General features: G+C 40.4%; 1 protein-coding gene across 1 annotated transcript in view; it reads left to right on the top strand.

Annotated features, from left to right (window-relative positions):
* Positions 1 to 1,883: 1,883 nt before the first annotated feature.
* The window catches only part of prkacab (protein kinase, cAMP-dependent, catalytic, alpha, genome duplicate b), a 15,189-nt gene continuing 1,142 nt past the window's right edge, over positions 1,884 to 15,930 (top strand). The window contains exons 1-11 of the mRNA XM_054603879.1: positions 1,884 to 2,329; positions 4,403 to 4,464; positions 5,431 to 5,559; positions 6,878 to 6,976; positions 8,359 to 8,441; positions 8,638 to 8,764; positions 10,522 to 10,617; positions 12,039 to 12,161; positions 13,105 to 13,164; positions 13,262 to 13,366; positions 13,460 to 15,930. The exon at positions 13,460 to 15,930 is cut by the window's right edge and continues 1,142 nt beyond it. Of these exons, the coding sequence (XP_054459854.1) occupies positions 2,284 to 2,329; positions 4,403 to 4,464; positions 5,431 to 5,559; positions 6,878 to 6,976; positions 8,359 to 8,441; positions 8,638 to 8,764; positions 10,522 to 10,617; positions 12,039 to 12,161; positions 13,105 to 13,164; positions 13,262 to 13,366; positions 13,460 to 13,585 (1,056 nt within the window). The 5' untranslated portion in view covers positions 1,884 to 2,283 and the 3' untranslated portion in view covers positions 13,586 to 15,930. The remainder of the gene's footprint in view (positions 2,330 to 4,402; positions 4,465 to 5,430; positions 5,560 to 6,877; positions 6,977 to 8,358; positions 8,442 to 8,637; positions 8,765 to 10,521; positions 10,618 to 12,038; positions 12,162 to 13,104; positions 13,165 to 13,261; positions 13,367 to 13,459) is intronic.

The following is a 15,930-nucleotide window of genomic DNA, read 5'->3' as shown; positions in this document are numbered from 1 at the left end:
GCAACTGCAGCACAAAAGGGAGGGGGACCGTCTGCTCACCCATTTTATCTCTTAGTTGAAGGGACCGACTCCTCCGTCCTTCCGTCTGTTGCATCTGTCTGCTTTGCACACGTCTACAATGTTTACCTGCACCTTTACCAGCTGCAACATTAAAGCGATGTACACATTATGAGTTCATTAATAATCATAATCTAATACTGGCTGTTCTGCTTTATGAATACCTTAACTTTTGGTACTTTAAATATGTGATTTTTGTTTTTTTAACTTGTGAAATGGATTGACAATTAAAACAAGTTAGCAGACTAGAGACTAGTTTTGAAAACCAGATGTGCCAAAGAAATTCCTCTATTAACCTGACAGAGCCCAGATAAGCTTTTATGATATTTATCAGAATGCATTGCGATGTCACATAAATGGAGGGGTTCATTTCTCACATGGTATAGTTTGTACAGCTGTAGTAGTTTGGTATTTTGGGCACCTTTCAAATAAATGAAATGGTTAGAGGCCTAATGGTATCACCCATTCATACCTTGGGTGTTTGTTTGGAGGCCGGGAGTCCTTTTTAAATTCAGATTTTTTTTTTTACCAACAGAAGCTCAAATGATTATTGAAATAAGATATTCAGATGCAAATCTATGTGAAACCGGGCCTTTTGAGGATCCTGATAACAGGGGCCCTTGGGCATCTGCTTCCCTCTCCCTGTAGGTGCACCAGATGTGGGGTGAGGATGACAGATGCTGCCAGAGGATTGTGACTGAAGGTTGTTGGTGCTCAGTCAGTGTGTTCTGTTGAGTGGAAAACAAGAGAGACTTCTACACCAGATTCGTCTTAAAACAAATGTGACATTTATTGTAGGATAACAGGAGTATATCGCCCAGCAGTTATACGTGCACGGGCCTAGCAGTACTGAGAAGTTCAGCAACTAAAAGGCGCTTATACAGAGTGCGCATCATGTTATATAGGTTTTATGAGTTGAATATGATAGGTCCAAAAAAGAGAGAGGCTCTTGGTTTAGACTTTTAGACTTTCTGAGGGTCTCATCAGTTGGTTGTAAAAAAGGGCCTCTGTTATCTGGTTTCTCTGCAGTAAAAGCTCATTCCTTCTTTAATGTCTCTGTTCTTTTCCATCGTACGGCCAGGCACTAGAATGCCCTGTCCGGAGTATTTGACCTTCTAAGAGAACTTATAATCATTTACCGCAATGTGCACAGTGATAGTGTGATGTGAATGCATAGACAAAATATACTGTGTTTGAGATTTGTATGTGTGCTTTTATACATATGAATGTAATATTTACATGACAGTTCTCATGCTACACCCAGAGTCAAATAATATTATTGTATTTCTCGTGATTCATTCCCATCAGATCAACTCTTCCCTCCATGCACGGCCGTCTGCGAGCTGTTCAGAAGTCCTGCCAACGAGAGCGCGCCGCGCGTGCGTTAAATTCTGACCAACATTTCTAAAAATAGCTCTCGGTTGACGTCACTCAGCCAAACTTGTATCAGTCGCTCGGCGGCGGGGGGGTGGGGGTGACAGAGCGTGGGGAGGGAGGGGGGGGGCATTCCCGGCAGCCAATAGCTATCGTCGCATTCGCCGAGATTCCCACGGTTCGGCCGCGACGAGCCAATGGGAGAGAGCGACCGGAGAAAGTGGGCGGGGCCATCCTCGAGAGGAAAATAAGCGTTGACGTCCCCGTCGCTCGCTATTTGTAGTGTGGCGGTACGTCGCCGTTGTTGATGGATTTATCAGCCAATGAGAGCGCTCCGTGGGACAGCGTCATCCATAGCTGGCCAATCCGTAGCCTAGCTCCAGCTGTCAATCAGCTCCGCGTTCTGGCGAGGGGGCGGGACCATCGCTTGCCTGTAGTTCCGTCATCTCGCCCGTCTCCGAGGCTACAGGGGGCCAATGTTGATTTGGGCAAATCCGCGTCGTTGTCGGACCCCGCCGAGGAGCGTTATTTGACGTCTGGGCTCTGGTGACGAGCAGCGGCGGCCTCTCGTTCACTGAGAATCTCCCGCCCGTCGGTATAGCTGTTTTCGTGTTTGTGTCTGGGGGCTGGGGGTGAGGCGGGGAGCCGGGGGCCTCGCTCGGAGGGGGCTGCAAGGAGGGACAGGAGAGCACCGGAGCCTCGGCCTGCCAGTCCGGTGAAGCCCCAGCGACCGAGACACCGCTGCGGCCGGGCTCAGGACAACACCGTGCAGACCGGATCCAAGGCACCGGCTGGACGCGGCTGTCGGGGCGGACAGTGAAGCCACGGATCGCCCGTCGACAAGTTGCCATCATGGGCAACGCGCCCACGGCCAGGAAGGGCAGCGAGATGGAGAGCGGTGGGTACCGTCGCCTCCTCAGCACCACCGGCCCGCTCACAGCCCCGGGAAGCCGGCAGACACGACGTGATCCAGCAGGCTGAGGCAGCTTTACGTAACAAGCCACACACTGTTAATCAGAGGCCTGCTCTTGCTCTTCCATTCATTCACACCCGCGTTAAGTGCAGACGAATGCAAGCTCCGAGGATGCCCGGTGTGATGCATCTACATGTAGCATTGCATGGGGATCACTCTGCAGACGTGCTGGGCAGTTTTGTGGACTCTTGAGGGGATGCTGAGGCAGGGTGAACCAGGATGTAGAGCTGTTTTCATAGAAGCATCTCTGTATGAGCTGGCATGTTTGGAGTATTCACTGTACTGAGATATTGCCAATATCACAACACACTAAGTGTCAGATGTTTCCCCAAACACTCTAGGCCTGTTGCTCCGCTCCTTTGGAAAAAGAGATGATGCTTAAACTGTGTGTGGGTGAGCTGAATCTAATTAACGTGAACCCATGAAGGTCTGCAGGTTTGGCTGAGCAGGTCTTAGTGTGTCTGCTGTTCTGCAGGTCTATTGAAAAGTTGCAGGACGAGGAGGATGAGAGTGCGCTGATGTCAAGAGGCCACTGGACTTGTGTAGTTATCGAAGTAATTATTTCCCAGGGCTTTTCTATTTACCATGACTTTTTATGGTTATTTCTAGCAGCGGTGAGGAATAACAAATGTGTATGTGTGTGTGTATCGCATTCTCAAGCCAGTCTGTGCTGGAAATCGTGTGTGTACCATGCATTGGTATTCAAACAGTTTTCTATCAACCAGATATACTTTTCAAAAAGAAGCTTCAAGAGGTGACAGTGACGACAAATTAGTTTATGAAATATGGTTTAAGAAGCTCAGAGTGTGTATCACATGCTATATACTCTTGGTCAGTTAGCATATTTGCCTTGGTGCCTTGCTCAAGGGTGAATAGTTGAAGTGTTACTAGTTCATTTAACTCAATCGCGTTTTCCCAGCAGGTTATTATAACCCAGTTAAAAGTACATGGAAAGAGGGAGAGGAGAGAATGAGACAATAATGACATGCAAACACGTGCCAAGCTGGCATGCTCCTTAGCTCACTGTATTGTTTGAGATTACACTTTGTTGTGCTGTTCAGTTAGGCAATGTAAAAGTCCACTGGAGACTTTTGAAGGCAGGTTAATGAGCCTGAATAACACATTCTGTGCTGATTCATTACATACTGAACCCAGAATACTCTTAAAGGGGCAATCTCCACTGAGATTAGTGGGTTGTTGTGTGTTTTTTTTGTCAGGAAAGTCCTGCTAAGCTAAGTGAAATAGTGCTGGTGGAAGTGTTCTTATATCTGCAGGTTTAGCTTGACACTTACATTTTTTAAAGAAATCCAATCCTACAAACTGGGACTGTTGAGTTTGGAAATTCAAGGCATTAAACAGGAAGTTAGGGTCTAATGAAAGACGCTATTGCTTTGCATTATGGGGATTGGAGAATCCTTTTACTAAATACCTCTGTCTTTGATGCTTGAAAATGGATAGAGATACTGTATATAGAGATATGTATTCCCTTTGGGTGAAGCTTCAAAAATAAATAAATGGAACTCAATAGCGTCTTTCATTAGACCCTAACTTCCTGTTTAATGCCTTGATCTTCCAAACTCCACAGTCCCAGTTTGTAGCATTGGGGTTTCTATCAACATTTTAAGTGTCAAGCTAAACCGGCAGACTTTACAAAGCTTCCACCAGAACTGTTTCACTTAGCTTAGTAGCACTTTCCTGACAAAAAACAACACACGAGTTGTGTCTAATCTCAGTGGAGGGCACATTTTAGATTATTCTGGATTCAATATGTAAATAATCAGAACAGAATGTGGTTTTGAGGCTTCTTTTCCTGCCTTCAGAAGTCTCCAGTGGACTTATAAATTGACTAACTGAACAGCATATTTGTATGAAAATACACCGGCTCTCTACAATCTATTACAGAAAAAAACAAAACAGAAAGTATCCTGCTGTTTGATTTCTGGATTCTTTTACTTTTTACTCACCATTAAAGCTTTTTTGTGATCTTGTCTCCCACAGTCAAGGAGTTCCTTGCTAAAGCCAAAGAGGACTTTCTAAAGAAGTGGGAGAACCCTGCACAGGTTAGTGTTTGGATGTGTGTTTGACGTTCATCTTACACAACAGGAATGTGAATATTTTCTGCATGTTCTTGGATGCATACAAACATGTCATTCCTATGCTCTGTGACCAAACACATCACACATTCTCTTCAGTTTCTCTTGAAATGTACTTGTTTCCATAGTCACCCCAAATTGTTTTATTTTATTTATCTGTTCTGCCAGCTACCATTGTTGGTAGATGTCCATTTATATATATTTGGACATTGAAATAAAGCAAGTGGCTTGTAAAATATGTAGCGTGATGATTCAGTTTGCTCATTTATTGATTTTCATTTAAAATCATATTGTCCTATCTTTTCTTAAATTCCTGTTGTCCGACTCATCATAATGTTGTTGGTTTTTTTTACGGGTTTGAAGAGTTTTGTCAAATGTAATGGATCGCATTGCATTGAACATTACATTGATTACTTGAGCCTTTTAGACATATATGACAGACACTGATCATAACATTAGATACACATAAGTTCCTTAATAACGTTCTTTACATTGCAGAGTATACTTAACTTTCTTTTTGACCCAGGTTAGTCAAAAAAAGTCACAGTATGTCTGCTTTTTTAACAGAAACTTCATGTAGATGATGTCAATCAGGATAGATTTAACAGGTTAACATAATAGTTTTAAATATGACTGGGAGCTATATAAAGATTCTGTGCAGTGTATGTACAATATATCCAGTATGTTTATATATATATATATATTGCAACATCATAATACAAACCATATATTATCATGCTTGATATACATTCTATGATGATATGATTTGTAGTAGGTGCATAAATTATACACATACTCACAGGCATTTGTTTGCCTGTACAAAAACATACATAACATAGAATAGATGGTAAATTTGATCTTGGGACAAATTAGAAAATCTCACCTTCCCATTTTCACAAAAATCAACTACCCCTTTTTGTTTTGTCTGTTCAGAACACTGCTGGCCTGGAGCAGTTTGAGAGGTTGAAAACCCTGGGCACGGGCTCATTTGGCCGTGTGATGCTCGTGAAGCACAGAGAAACGGGACAGCATTATGCCATGAAGATCCTCAACAAGCAGAAGGTCAGTCTGGGTCTGGAGGGTCGCGGTGGGATGGAGGCTGTTTGAACGTGACTCTCATTTAAGGGACACCTGCAGGACGGTCATTGAAAATATATGGAAATGTCGTTGATGCGAAAGAAAATGTACTCACAAGGATCGAAACATTCGTGGATTTAAAAACATGCCTCTTCTTTATGTGCTGGAGTAAAAATGCAGAGACTGAAACACAGGTGCAGGCCTTTTTCCTATTGAACCTCTTTGAACGAGCTTGTGCTGCAGCAGACATCGGCTGGAGTGGCAGAGCTGACGTTGTCTTTATGCACAACAAGTAGAGTCATTTTCGTAACCAATTTAAAAATAATTTGCGCCTGTGTTTCTGCTCGCATTGATCATCTCTTATCAGAAACATTTATGGATACATATTTTATAGATAAAATACACAGAAGGGAATGTCTGTTTCACTGTCTAATCCAGTGATTTTAACACCTGAAAAAATCATATGCAGGTTACGACAAATGGTCAATAATTTGTGAATGCAAAAATTCCCAATTTGCTAATGTTGTCTGTGTATCCAGGATCTGCTGGCAACCTGGCAATCTACCTGACCAAATATATGAAAGGAGAGACCGTGGCCCTATTGTCTGTTGGATGAAAGCATCTAAAATGATTTGCCGATTTTTTAATTTTTTTTTGCTTAGACTATATACCTACTACTCATAACATATTCATCCTATTCAGGCCCGGTTTCCAGTTTGTGCCGCTTTGCACCATAATTACTGTATGTTTGTGTGTCTGATTACCAAAAGTGAAGAAAAATATATATATAGTTTGCAAAACCCATCTTAACTTGTTTCCAAAGTTCCAGCTTGTGTTTGTAATTCTTTGACAGTTTCACAAGAATAAAACCTTTCAACATTTTTTAAATATTGTACCTGGCAGTACATGTTAGACTTCAGGTATATGAAGTTATCTTAGAAGCAGTTGTGTGTTGAATAAGTAGTCCCAGGGGAACTTAGGCTGAACAAAAACAAACAAAATAGATGGCGGTACTTTGAATGTAGACGATTGCAGGTGTTGGCCGAGCCTGAAGGAGGCCGACTGTTTCAGAGCTGCTGTTGTAATAAAAATGATTGTGATGGTGGAAAAAACATCATTAGCAGGTACTTTTTTACAAAATGGAAAAATATTTCATATCTTATAATAAGACCAATATCATATCAATTCATTTTTTTTTATTTATTTACTTTTTCATCAGGAATAAAAATGAATGTGTTGCCTAGGTAGCTACATTAACACATAATATATAAACTCTCCTTCTCCCTCTTCTTTTGCGTTTCAGGTGGTGAAGCTCAAGCAAATAGAGCACACTCTGAATGAGAAGAGGATTCTTCAGGCTGTCAGCTTTCCTTTTCTGGTGCGGTTAGAGTACTCGTTCAAGGTACGGAGAATTTAACATGGTGTGTGTGTGTGTGTGTTTGGCTGTGTGTTGATGATGAGTGACTGAAAAGGTTTTCCTTCTTTCTACTTATCTGCTTAGCTTCAATCCCTCATTCCAGCCTTTTAAGTTGCTATTTGTCTACATTTTTATGAAAGTGGTCCATTAAAAAAAGAAACGATATCCCAGCTCACCCATTTGACTAATGACAAGTGAACAGTTGGCCTATCATGAGTGTGCTGAAACACTTACTGCTCGGCTGTTATTGAGAAACTGACTGCTGATGACTCTTTTTGTGTATTTGTATATATCTAATATCTAATATCTAATATTTTTCATTTCTAATTTGTGAAAGAATAACCAAAACTGAGATAATGATAATAATGTCAAAATGCGGGTGAATATGGTTCTAAATTTTGATTTTGTCATATTTATAAAATCAAAACATTTAATTAACATTTTCACTTCATTCCAGTTTACCGTAGTTCTATATAATGCATATAAGAGGCATACAATGCAATTTTAACACTCCAAATGATTCACTTAAGTTTCAGTAAACATTGTATAAATGTATCTAAAATATTATCTCTTTTGGTTAAAGACCACAGCCAAGTATTTCTAAGGATCTGTGTGATCAGAAAATGAACTACTTATATACTAGTATATAGTATATAATAGTGTTTTTTTATATAAAAATAAACTGCTCTCTTAGGTCTCGTTAACTTGTAACTCCTGATGCAATGACCTTTTAATTTACAATCTCATCCATATCATGACTTCCGTTGTCATTGACAATTAATCCTATCAGGTGTTTGCCATCTGCAAATATGGAGTGAAATGAGCCACACATTCTTCAACATTTTCACACCCCAGCTTCGTCGGTGGCTGGTGGTGCTCGTACAGACTAACGCAGCTGATGGCCACACTCCAATTAAAGCCTTATTCAGGCTTAGCCTCAAATAAACCTATTAAGAAGAATTTTCCTGTCCACGTGTCTTGTCCGTCACACTCATGGAAGAGGCAACAACAAACGCATATTATCTCAGCTTATTTAGGGTTATTTGACAGTGAGTTGTATTTACAGCTGTAAACCGAGAAGCGGGTGAAGAAGGAAATCCCCCTTGATAATATAAAGCCAGTGTTACAGTACTTATCTCTGTTAAAGAGGGGAAAGAACTTAAATAAATGTATGATCGACACAGTTATAGGCACTTTTTAATTTGGGCTTTTTTATGGTAATACCTGAAATAAAAGTCAATTCAGTTGTTTATATTGACCCACAAAAAACTGTCTCCATGTCGTCCATCCTGTGTGTGTGTGTATGTACGTTAATATCTGTATGTATGCCAGGGTCACTAACGGGTCCTCTGTCTTCCCTTCTCCAGGACAACACTAACCTCTACATGGTGATGGAGTATGTACCAGGTGGAGAGATGTTCTCCCATCTACGGAGAATTGGCAGATTTAGGTTAGTGTTTATAGGCACATACAGAGGTACATTGTGGCGCTCTGAACTCTCAATTCAGCTCTGTTGTCAGTCTGTTTTAGCTCTACTCTGTTTATATAGCTATGTTCCCGGCTGTTCTATTTTGAACTGTACACTCCACTTAACGGCTCTCTTTCTTTATATCTCCCTGTGTTTGTGTTTGTTTGTGTGTGTACAGTGAGCCTCACGCTCGGTTCTACGCTGCTCAGATCGTTCTAACCTTTGAGTATCTTCACGCTTTGGACCTGATCTACAGAGACCTGAAACCTGAAAACCTGCTCATAGACCAACAGGGCTACATACAGGTGACTAACACCTGATGCATTGATCATAACGTACCTATGAATTCATGTACAGTACCAGTCAAATGTTTGGACACACCTTCTCATTCAACTACTTTGAAGAATATAAAATATAAAACATATTCTGGTTTGTTGAGCATTTGTTTGTTTACCACATAATTCCATATGTGTTCCTTCATAGTTTGGATGTCTTCAATATTAATCTACAATGTAGAAAAACGTTTGACTGGTACTGTATGTATTCATATAATTTGTCTGCAAAAGCACACTTAAGGCCGAGAGCCAAATCCCCCTTGATTTCCTGGCTGTGCGCTGTACCCGTTGTTTAGTTTGTCTAAAAACTAAGTGAACCAATCTGTGTTGCATCTGAGAGGTGGAAGGAGGGTTGAAAGGTCAAAAACTTTAATGTTGAGGCGGATTAATTCATATTTTCTCGAATAGTGATCTGCAATAGTCTGCAAGTACAATTATTTTCAAAATCAATTCACTTCCAGATATTTTTTCAATTAATTGATTAATTGTTTAGTCTTTAAATGATCATAATAGAGCCCAACATGATGTCATCACACGTTTGGTCTTGTGTGACCAAAACCAAATATTCGGTTTACAAAACAAAAGACAAAGGAAGCAGCAAATTCTCACATTTGAGAATCTGAAAACATGAAATCTTTGACATATTTGCTTGAAAAATTACGTAATTGATGAATAGATTATCAAAATAGTTGCTGACTCATTTTCTGTCAACAGACTTTTTGATTAATCTCATTATTGGTTTATTGAATTATCAAGTAATCAAATTCTGATGTACAGCAGCTGACAATAGCCACATAAGCTAGCTAGCTAATCTTTGTTATCATACAACAAAGCAAAACATTATTCACCACAACATTACATTCATCAACATTTTACAATCAAACAGTGGTACTCTTAGTGCGCTGTCTTTGAAGTTGTTTAACAATTATATTAATTTTAATATATTGCGTGACAGCAGCCTACCTGAGTCAGCTCGTACTGTAATATGAAGTAACTCAGGGTAGATATAAAATGTTATGTTACGTATGAGATATTGTTGGCATTGATATCATATGCTATACCAGTTACAAACAGTAACAGGAAAGACACTTAAATGTTTCAAGTAAGATCTTAGAGGATCATTTGGTAAAAAGAGCAACCTCAATATTATTTTTTGCAATTTCACTATCATTCGTTATAGAGCCATAGGGATGCCATAGGGATGCAAGGACAAAACTTAAAAAAGCTTCACAGCAGAGTCCATTGGGCATCAAACAGTTGGGTTTTAAAGAAATTGGGCTAGGCTTTGTTTTTCCTTTAAAAAAAAGTTACATGCAGTTTTGCAGTTGATTGCATGAAAATAAAACAACAAAACATTTAGGACAGTATTGGTGTATATTTAGAAAGATGGCTGGCCAGGAAGGCTAGCCCCACCCCTTTATTTGTGATGTCACACAGACAGGGATGTGTCTAAAAACTATCAACAACTACCCAGAGAGTGCAACTATGATGGCAGTGTGTATTTTGCAATTCTCTGTGTTTACAGAGTGGCGTGCTGTAACACAGATTATGCTGCCCTCTAGTGGTAAACAGCAAACATACAACCCCATTGCTGCCCCAAGATCCTTGCCTTCCTCCATCTTTTTGCCTTTCTATCATCTGGCTCTCCTTCCTTCTGCCTCTAATGCTCTAAAACTCAGCCGGGCACCCTTCTCATTGATTGCCGATGCTCTTTCATATCCTCTTAGGTGACAGATTTTGGCTTTGCCAAACGCGTAAAGGGCCGGACCTGGACACTGTGTGGCACCCCAGAATATCTGGCCCCAGAGATTATTCTCAGCAAGGTGAGCCACCATTGATCCTGGTTTTATCTCTTGACCTGTCAGCTGTGTTTCCTTTCAAAGATATTCTATATTTGAACAAACAATGACACCAACTTGTTGCATAGAGTTAAAACATATTATAACGCTTTCTTTCCAGGATAGTTTTTAATTTGAGTTGTCAGAGTTTATTACATAGTTGCTGGTATTTATGCTCCTAGCAGCCAGAGGACATGCATCTGGGGATGTTGGTGTTGCTCACCTGGGTTTTTCAAGCTATGCTATGCATGTTGGACAAAATATTCTGCTTTATGCCATATTTGTTGGTTTTTAGCCTTTCAAAAACAACATTTTCACTTTGGTCAAAACAAAGAGAGACACCTGCCTGTGTAGAAAACACCAGTCGGACAATGTTGAAGCGTACTGATGTTTCCAGAGGACTTTATTTATGTTTCGTCACCCTTATTTTTATGAACATAAATTTAGTTTACTCTCCTTCACAAACAATCTCCAGAAAACACCATAAGAGCTACGGAACAGATCCAAACAAAAGTGAGCTCTTACAAGCAAAACATTATTAATCATAACATTTTCTCACAAATATCCTTCTCTGAAGGCACAAGTTAAGGCTGAAATCTAGCATTAGCATAACATCACATCGTAGCAATTTAGCCATTTCCTTTAAAACACCATTATGATCTTGCTGCAACAATAATCCATTTGACCACCCGTCTACAGGTTAATTATTAAAAACGTCACTAAACATGGTCATAAAGCACAATAACAGACACAATACCTTGTTCCCGTTCCAGCTAGCTGCTTAACCGTCCATGAAGTTACCCTTACATTGCAGAGGATTATCTTACAAGCATGTTTTCCTTCAGTACACACATCAATTATCTGCCTTTTTCCATGAAAGGTTAAGTTGCCAAAAGGGCTGAAAGAAACGTACGCCTTTTCCCTTATTTTATAAGGGTGATTATTTCATAAAATATGATAACAGAGATTCAAAGCTTCATTCAAAAACCTCCATAGATGCTTTGAATGTTAAAAAAAAGACATTCTGCCCTCCAATTAAATGCAACGCGTGACAGCAATCATCATGACATCCTTATTGATAGACAGCTATTTGCTCTCTGTAATATGACCTTGAACAGTTCTGATCTTAAGTATAATATCAAAAAAATATTTTGACTACTTCATTACAGCGACATGCTGTATATAACGATCATATCTCTTCCTTCTGAACATCTAAATGGGATGCACAGACCATGTTGGAAAAAATAAGATGTACAGGAGGAAAAGATGAATGAATGATGAATGAAAGTTTAAAAACCCATAAAGATATTTGAAAAACAACAATTTATTTTAATGTTATCTTGATTAACCGTCTATAATGCTCTCTTTTTGTCTCTTCTTTCCTCCGTCCTCGCTATATCCACCAGGGGTATAACAAAGCCGTAGACTGGTGGGCGCTGGGCGTACTGGTCTATGAGATGGCAGCAGGGTATCCGCCTTTCTTTGCTGACCAGCCCATTCAGATCTATGAAAAGATCGTATCAGGGAAGGTGAGTCCGACTCTCCGATTACCACTTACCACAGGTTGGTTTATATTCACGGTATAGCTACATTTTTGGAATAAACAGAAATTTTGGAATTACTCCGCAGTGACTTTTTTCAATTTTGGGTCATGCCTACCTCTGTACATTTTGAAGGCAGGTACTTTGCACTATATGATCAACGCCTCCAATTAAGAGAATACCGTCTTCTGTCTTCCTCTACTCTGCTGACTGCTTCTACCTTCTTTTTTTTTCATCTAAGGCTGATAAAGACACATTTTCAGTTTTAAAGAAAGGTCAGTTCACCACCTTAATACAGGTGCAGACAGCCAGGAGCATTTCTTCCCTGTCCTTATAATATGATTTTATTTATTTACTTCTGTTACATGTCAGTGGTACACACATGGGGGCAAACACAGATGCACATAAATAACACACACACACACACACACACACACACACACACACACACACACACACACACACAAACACACACACACACACACACAAAGGTGCACTTTGCATTATGCCCTCCACCCTCCTTTGCTGCTCTACAGCAAAGACCCCCTCCGTGTCACAGTTTTCATAAGACACATTTATGTTACATAGAATGCGTCCCGTTTCCTATATGATGTTTATAAGCTTTAGAAACAATGTTTTCTTGTAGCTCAACTTTTTTTTATTTACTTTGGCAACACTATGTTCAGAGGCAGTGATTGCTGTTATAAATATTTTTAACTTTCCATAGATCATTTTTATTTCAGTGGCAATGCTGTGATGGTTGCTTTCTTAAATTTTCTCTGGTAAAGTTTGAGTTTCTGTTCAGCCATGTTGGATGTTGCTAGTCCTGCAAGATGTGACTTTCTCTTGCGTCACCTTTTTAGACCACCACATGAAGGTTGTGGAAGCAGACTTGGACACGTTTTTAACCTCTTTTTGTCTTCTGTCTCAGGTGCGTTTCCCATCTCACTTCAGTTCAGACCTGAAGGACCTCCTGAGGAACCTGTTACAGGTGAAAGCAAATATCTCAGTCATTCTGAAGTTAAGGCTGCCTTTACTCTGCTGTGTGCTCTGAACAAATGAGGGAAATGTTTTGGTATCATCCTCAGGTGGATCTAACAAAACGTTTCGGGAACCTCAAGAACGGGGTCAACGACATCAAGGGACACAAATGGTTTGCGACCACTGACTGGATTGCCATCTACCAGAAAAAGGTATGTGTGTCCGTGAGGGCATATTGTGTAGATGCGTAGACTTCCCTTTCTGTAACGTTCACCTCTAAACTGGTGTTTTTTAATGGTCTTCAGGTGGAAGCTCCCTTCGTCCCCAAGTTCAAAGGACCAGGCGACACCAGCAACTTTGACGACTACGAGGAGGAGGAGATCCGCGTCTCCTTCAACGAGAAATGTGCCAAGGAGTTTGCGGAGTTCTAGAGTTAGAGAGCGAGAGAGGAAGAAGGAAGGAAGTAGGGAGAGTCAAAGGTAGGCTGGTCAAGTGGGAGACGTAAGGAGAGAGTACTGTCTCCTGTCCAATCACAAGCACCAGCTACAACAAGAGGGGGGGGAAATGGGATAGAGAAGGGAAAAAAAGAGCAAGGAGACTGATAACCAGCAGTGTTGCCTTTTCTGTTGCGTTTCTGTTGTATTTTATTTATGATTCTGTCTTATTTATGGATCCCTTTATAACGAAGGTGTGCTTCAGATTTCGAAGGTGTTGGGAACCCCCACTTATTTAGAGTTGCCTCTAAACATGTTCACCCAGGATCTTCCCTGCTCTTTTTTTATTGTTCCATTCATCATTTAATCACGTTTGGGCCACATCACAGAGAAATCAGCCCGTCTGTTCTAGTCTCCTACGGTCTGTTGGTCATCACATGAAGCCCGTAGAGTCGATCAAGTTGAGGTCTCAGTCTGCACAAAAGTTTCTTCAATTTAAACTGATAACCGGCTAGCTTGCTCTCTCTCTCTCTCTCTCTCTCTCTCTCTCTCTCTCTCTCTCTCTCTCTCTCTCTCTCTCTCTCTCTCTCTCTCTGGTGAGCAGGAGGAGCATTTAAGTGGATATTTGAATGAATCACACTGATATGCACCTAAATAACTTAAGTCATTTATCCTTAGTAAGTATTTAAACTTTTACCGTTTCATATCGTAGACATCATACCTCCGGCACGATTGGCCAAAAGAAAAACGTAAAGATGATGCGCTGTCCGCTCAAACACGTTAGGGTCAGAGACAGATGACACTGAAGGGGGAAGAAGTCAGTTAAGTTAACTGTGTAACTCCATCTATGCTTCTTATCATTGTTAGCGTAGCCAGGCTTTGTGCACTCAATTTTTAAATGTTACTAGATACTAGTGGCTCCAATTATTTCATGTCACGCAAACAAACAAGGAAATTTGGATAACGGAACGTAACTATCTCAGTTTCAATAATGTTGTGAAAGAACACCATATCATAATGGTATCTCAGGTTTGAACATATCACTTAATAAGACATTTTATCAACATTAAGCACCAGGATTAGCAGGTCAAGAAGATGTGTGAGACACTTGCTTATGATATAGATTTGGGTATTTATAGTTCTGGTTGGCACTAAGAGGAACCAAAGGGAATATAAGTGACTTTTAGTGACGTTAGTCTATTCTACAATTTTCCCTTCCTTAAGATTTGTTTTTTGCTAACTAGACAACTCTGTTTGGTCTTAAAAGCACTTGCTGTCTCTACTCAGAGCTCGTTTACTAGTCAAGCGAGGAAATGAGCTGCATTTTGAATCAACCATTTGGCCCTTGCCTACTCCAGTTAGAAGAGACCGTCCGAGGCAGACTACCTCAAACTGGTGGTCAGTGGAGCTCTGAACAGTCCCTGTAGAAGGTCTGGATAGTGAGCTTCATGGTCTTTTATAGTCACCTGTGTTCATCTCCACAGCAACCCTCACTCTGTGTGACAGTCTTACATGTGACAGCAGCTCTACTCACATCTCTGTGTTTACACGCACAGTTTTTGTTTTATTAAGTTTTCCATGTGGTGATGATGTAAAGGTGATGACTGCTACTCCAATGAAGACGTTAGGAAAAGGTAGAAGAGTGGAGTCGAGCTAGTACTGAAGAGAGACAGGAATGATCTCAGTGCACAGTATACAAGCTGCCTGTTCTAAAGTGCACGACACATAGCACTTCAGGTGTTCAATGCCTAATTAGCACCTGGGCTATAATGGCAAAGTACTTAAGCAATGCCCAAAATGGGGGTCGTTGTAGGATTTGGTCATTCAGAATATATAAATAGTGTCTATTTCAAGCATTCAAATGCCTTCTTCATAGCTGTATTTCAATGTGCCACCATAATGAGGATAATCTATTTTGGTTCAAACAGGCGCTCTGGTTTTTCTCTGATCGCTATAAATCCAGATATGTTTCAGTTGAATGAGTCCTTCCTGTCCAAAACAGATCAGATATTGGGAAATGTAACAAGCCTTTTCTCTAAATAACACATTTTTATTGTGTAATGTGTGTGAATATATCAAATGATACACGCAAACAATTAGAGTTATAGTGGAATGAAATTTGAAATGACCTATCATCAAGGAATATTATAAATGGGCTAAATAACCTGTTTCAGATCATTTTTAGATTTATGTAGCCCAACTTCTATGGCAGGATTAACCAGCTAGGGGGCCCCAAGCCCCCACTACCCCACCATTCCTCCCTCTGTCTGTACATTATGTACAGTGTCACTATGCTGGATTATTACATGGCCCCAGGTTTACTGTGTGCTAATTTGATTTAA

The sequence above is a fragment of the Anoplopoma fimbria genome, chromosome 9, assembly GCF_027596085.1.
Source record: "Anoplopoma fimbria isolate UVic2021 breed Golden Eagle Sablefish chromosome 9, Afim_UVic_2022, whole genome shotgun sequence".
NCBI classification, from domain to species: domain Eukaryota; kingdom Metazoa; phylum Chordata; class Actinopteri; order Perciformes; family Anoplopomatidae; genus Anoplopoma; species Anoplopoma fimbria.
This window is presented reverse-complemented; position numbering and strand designations above follow the sequence as displayed.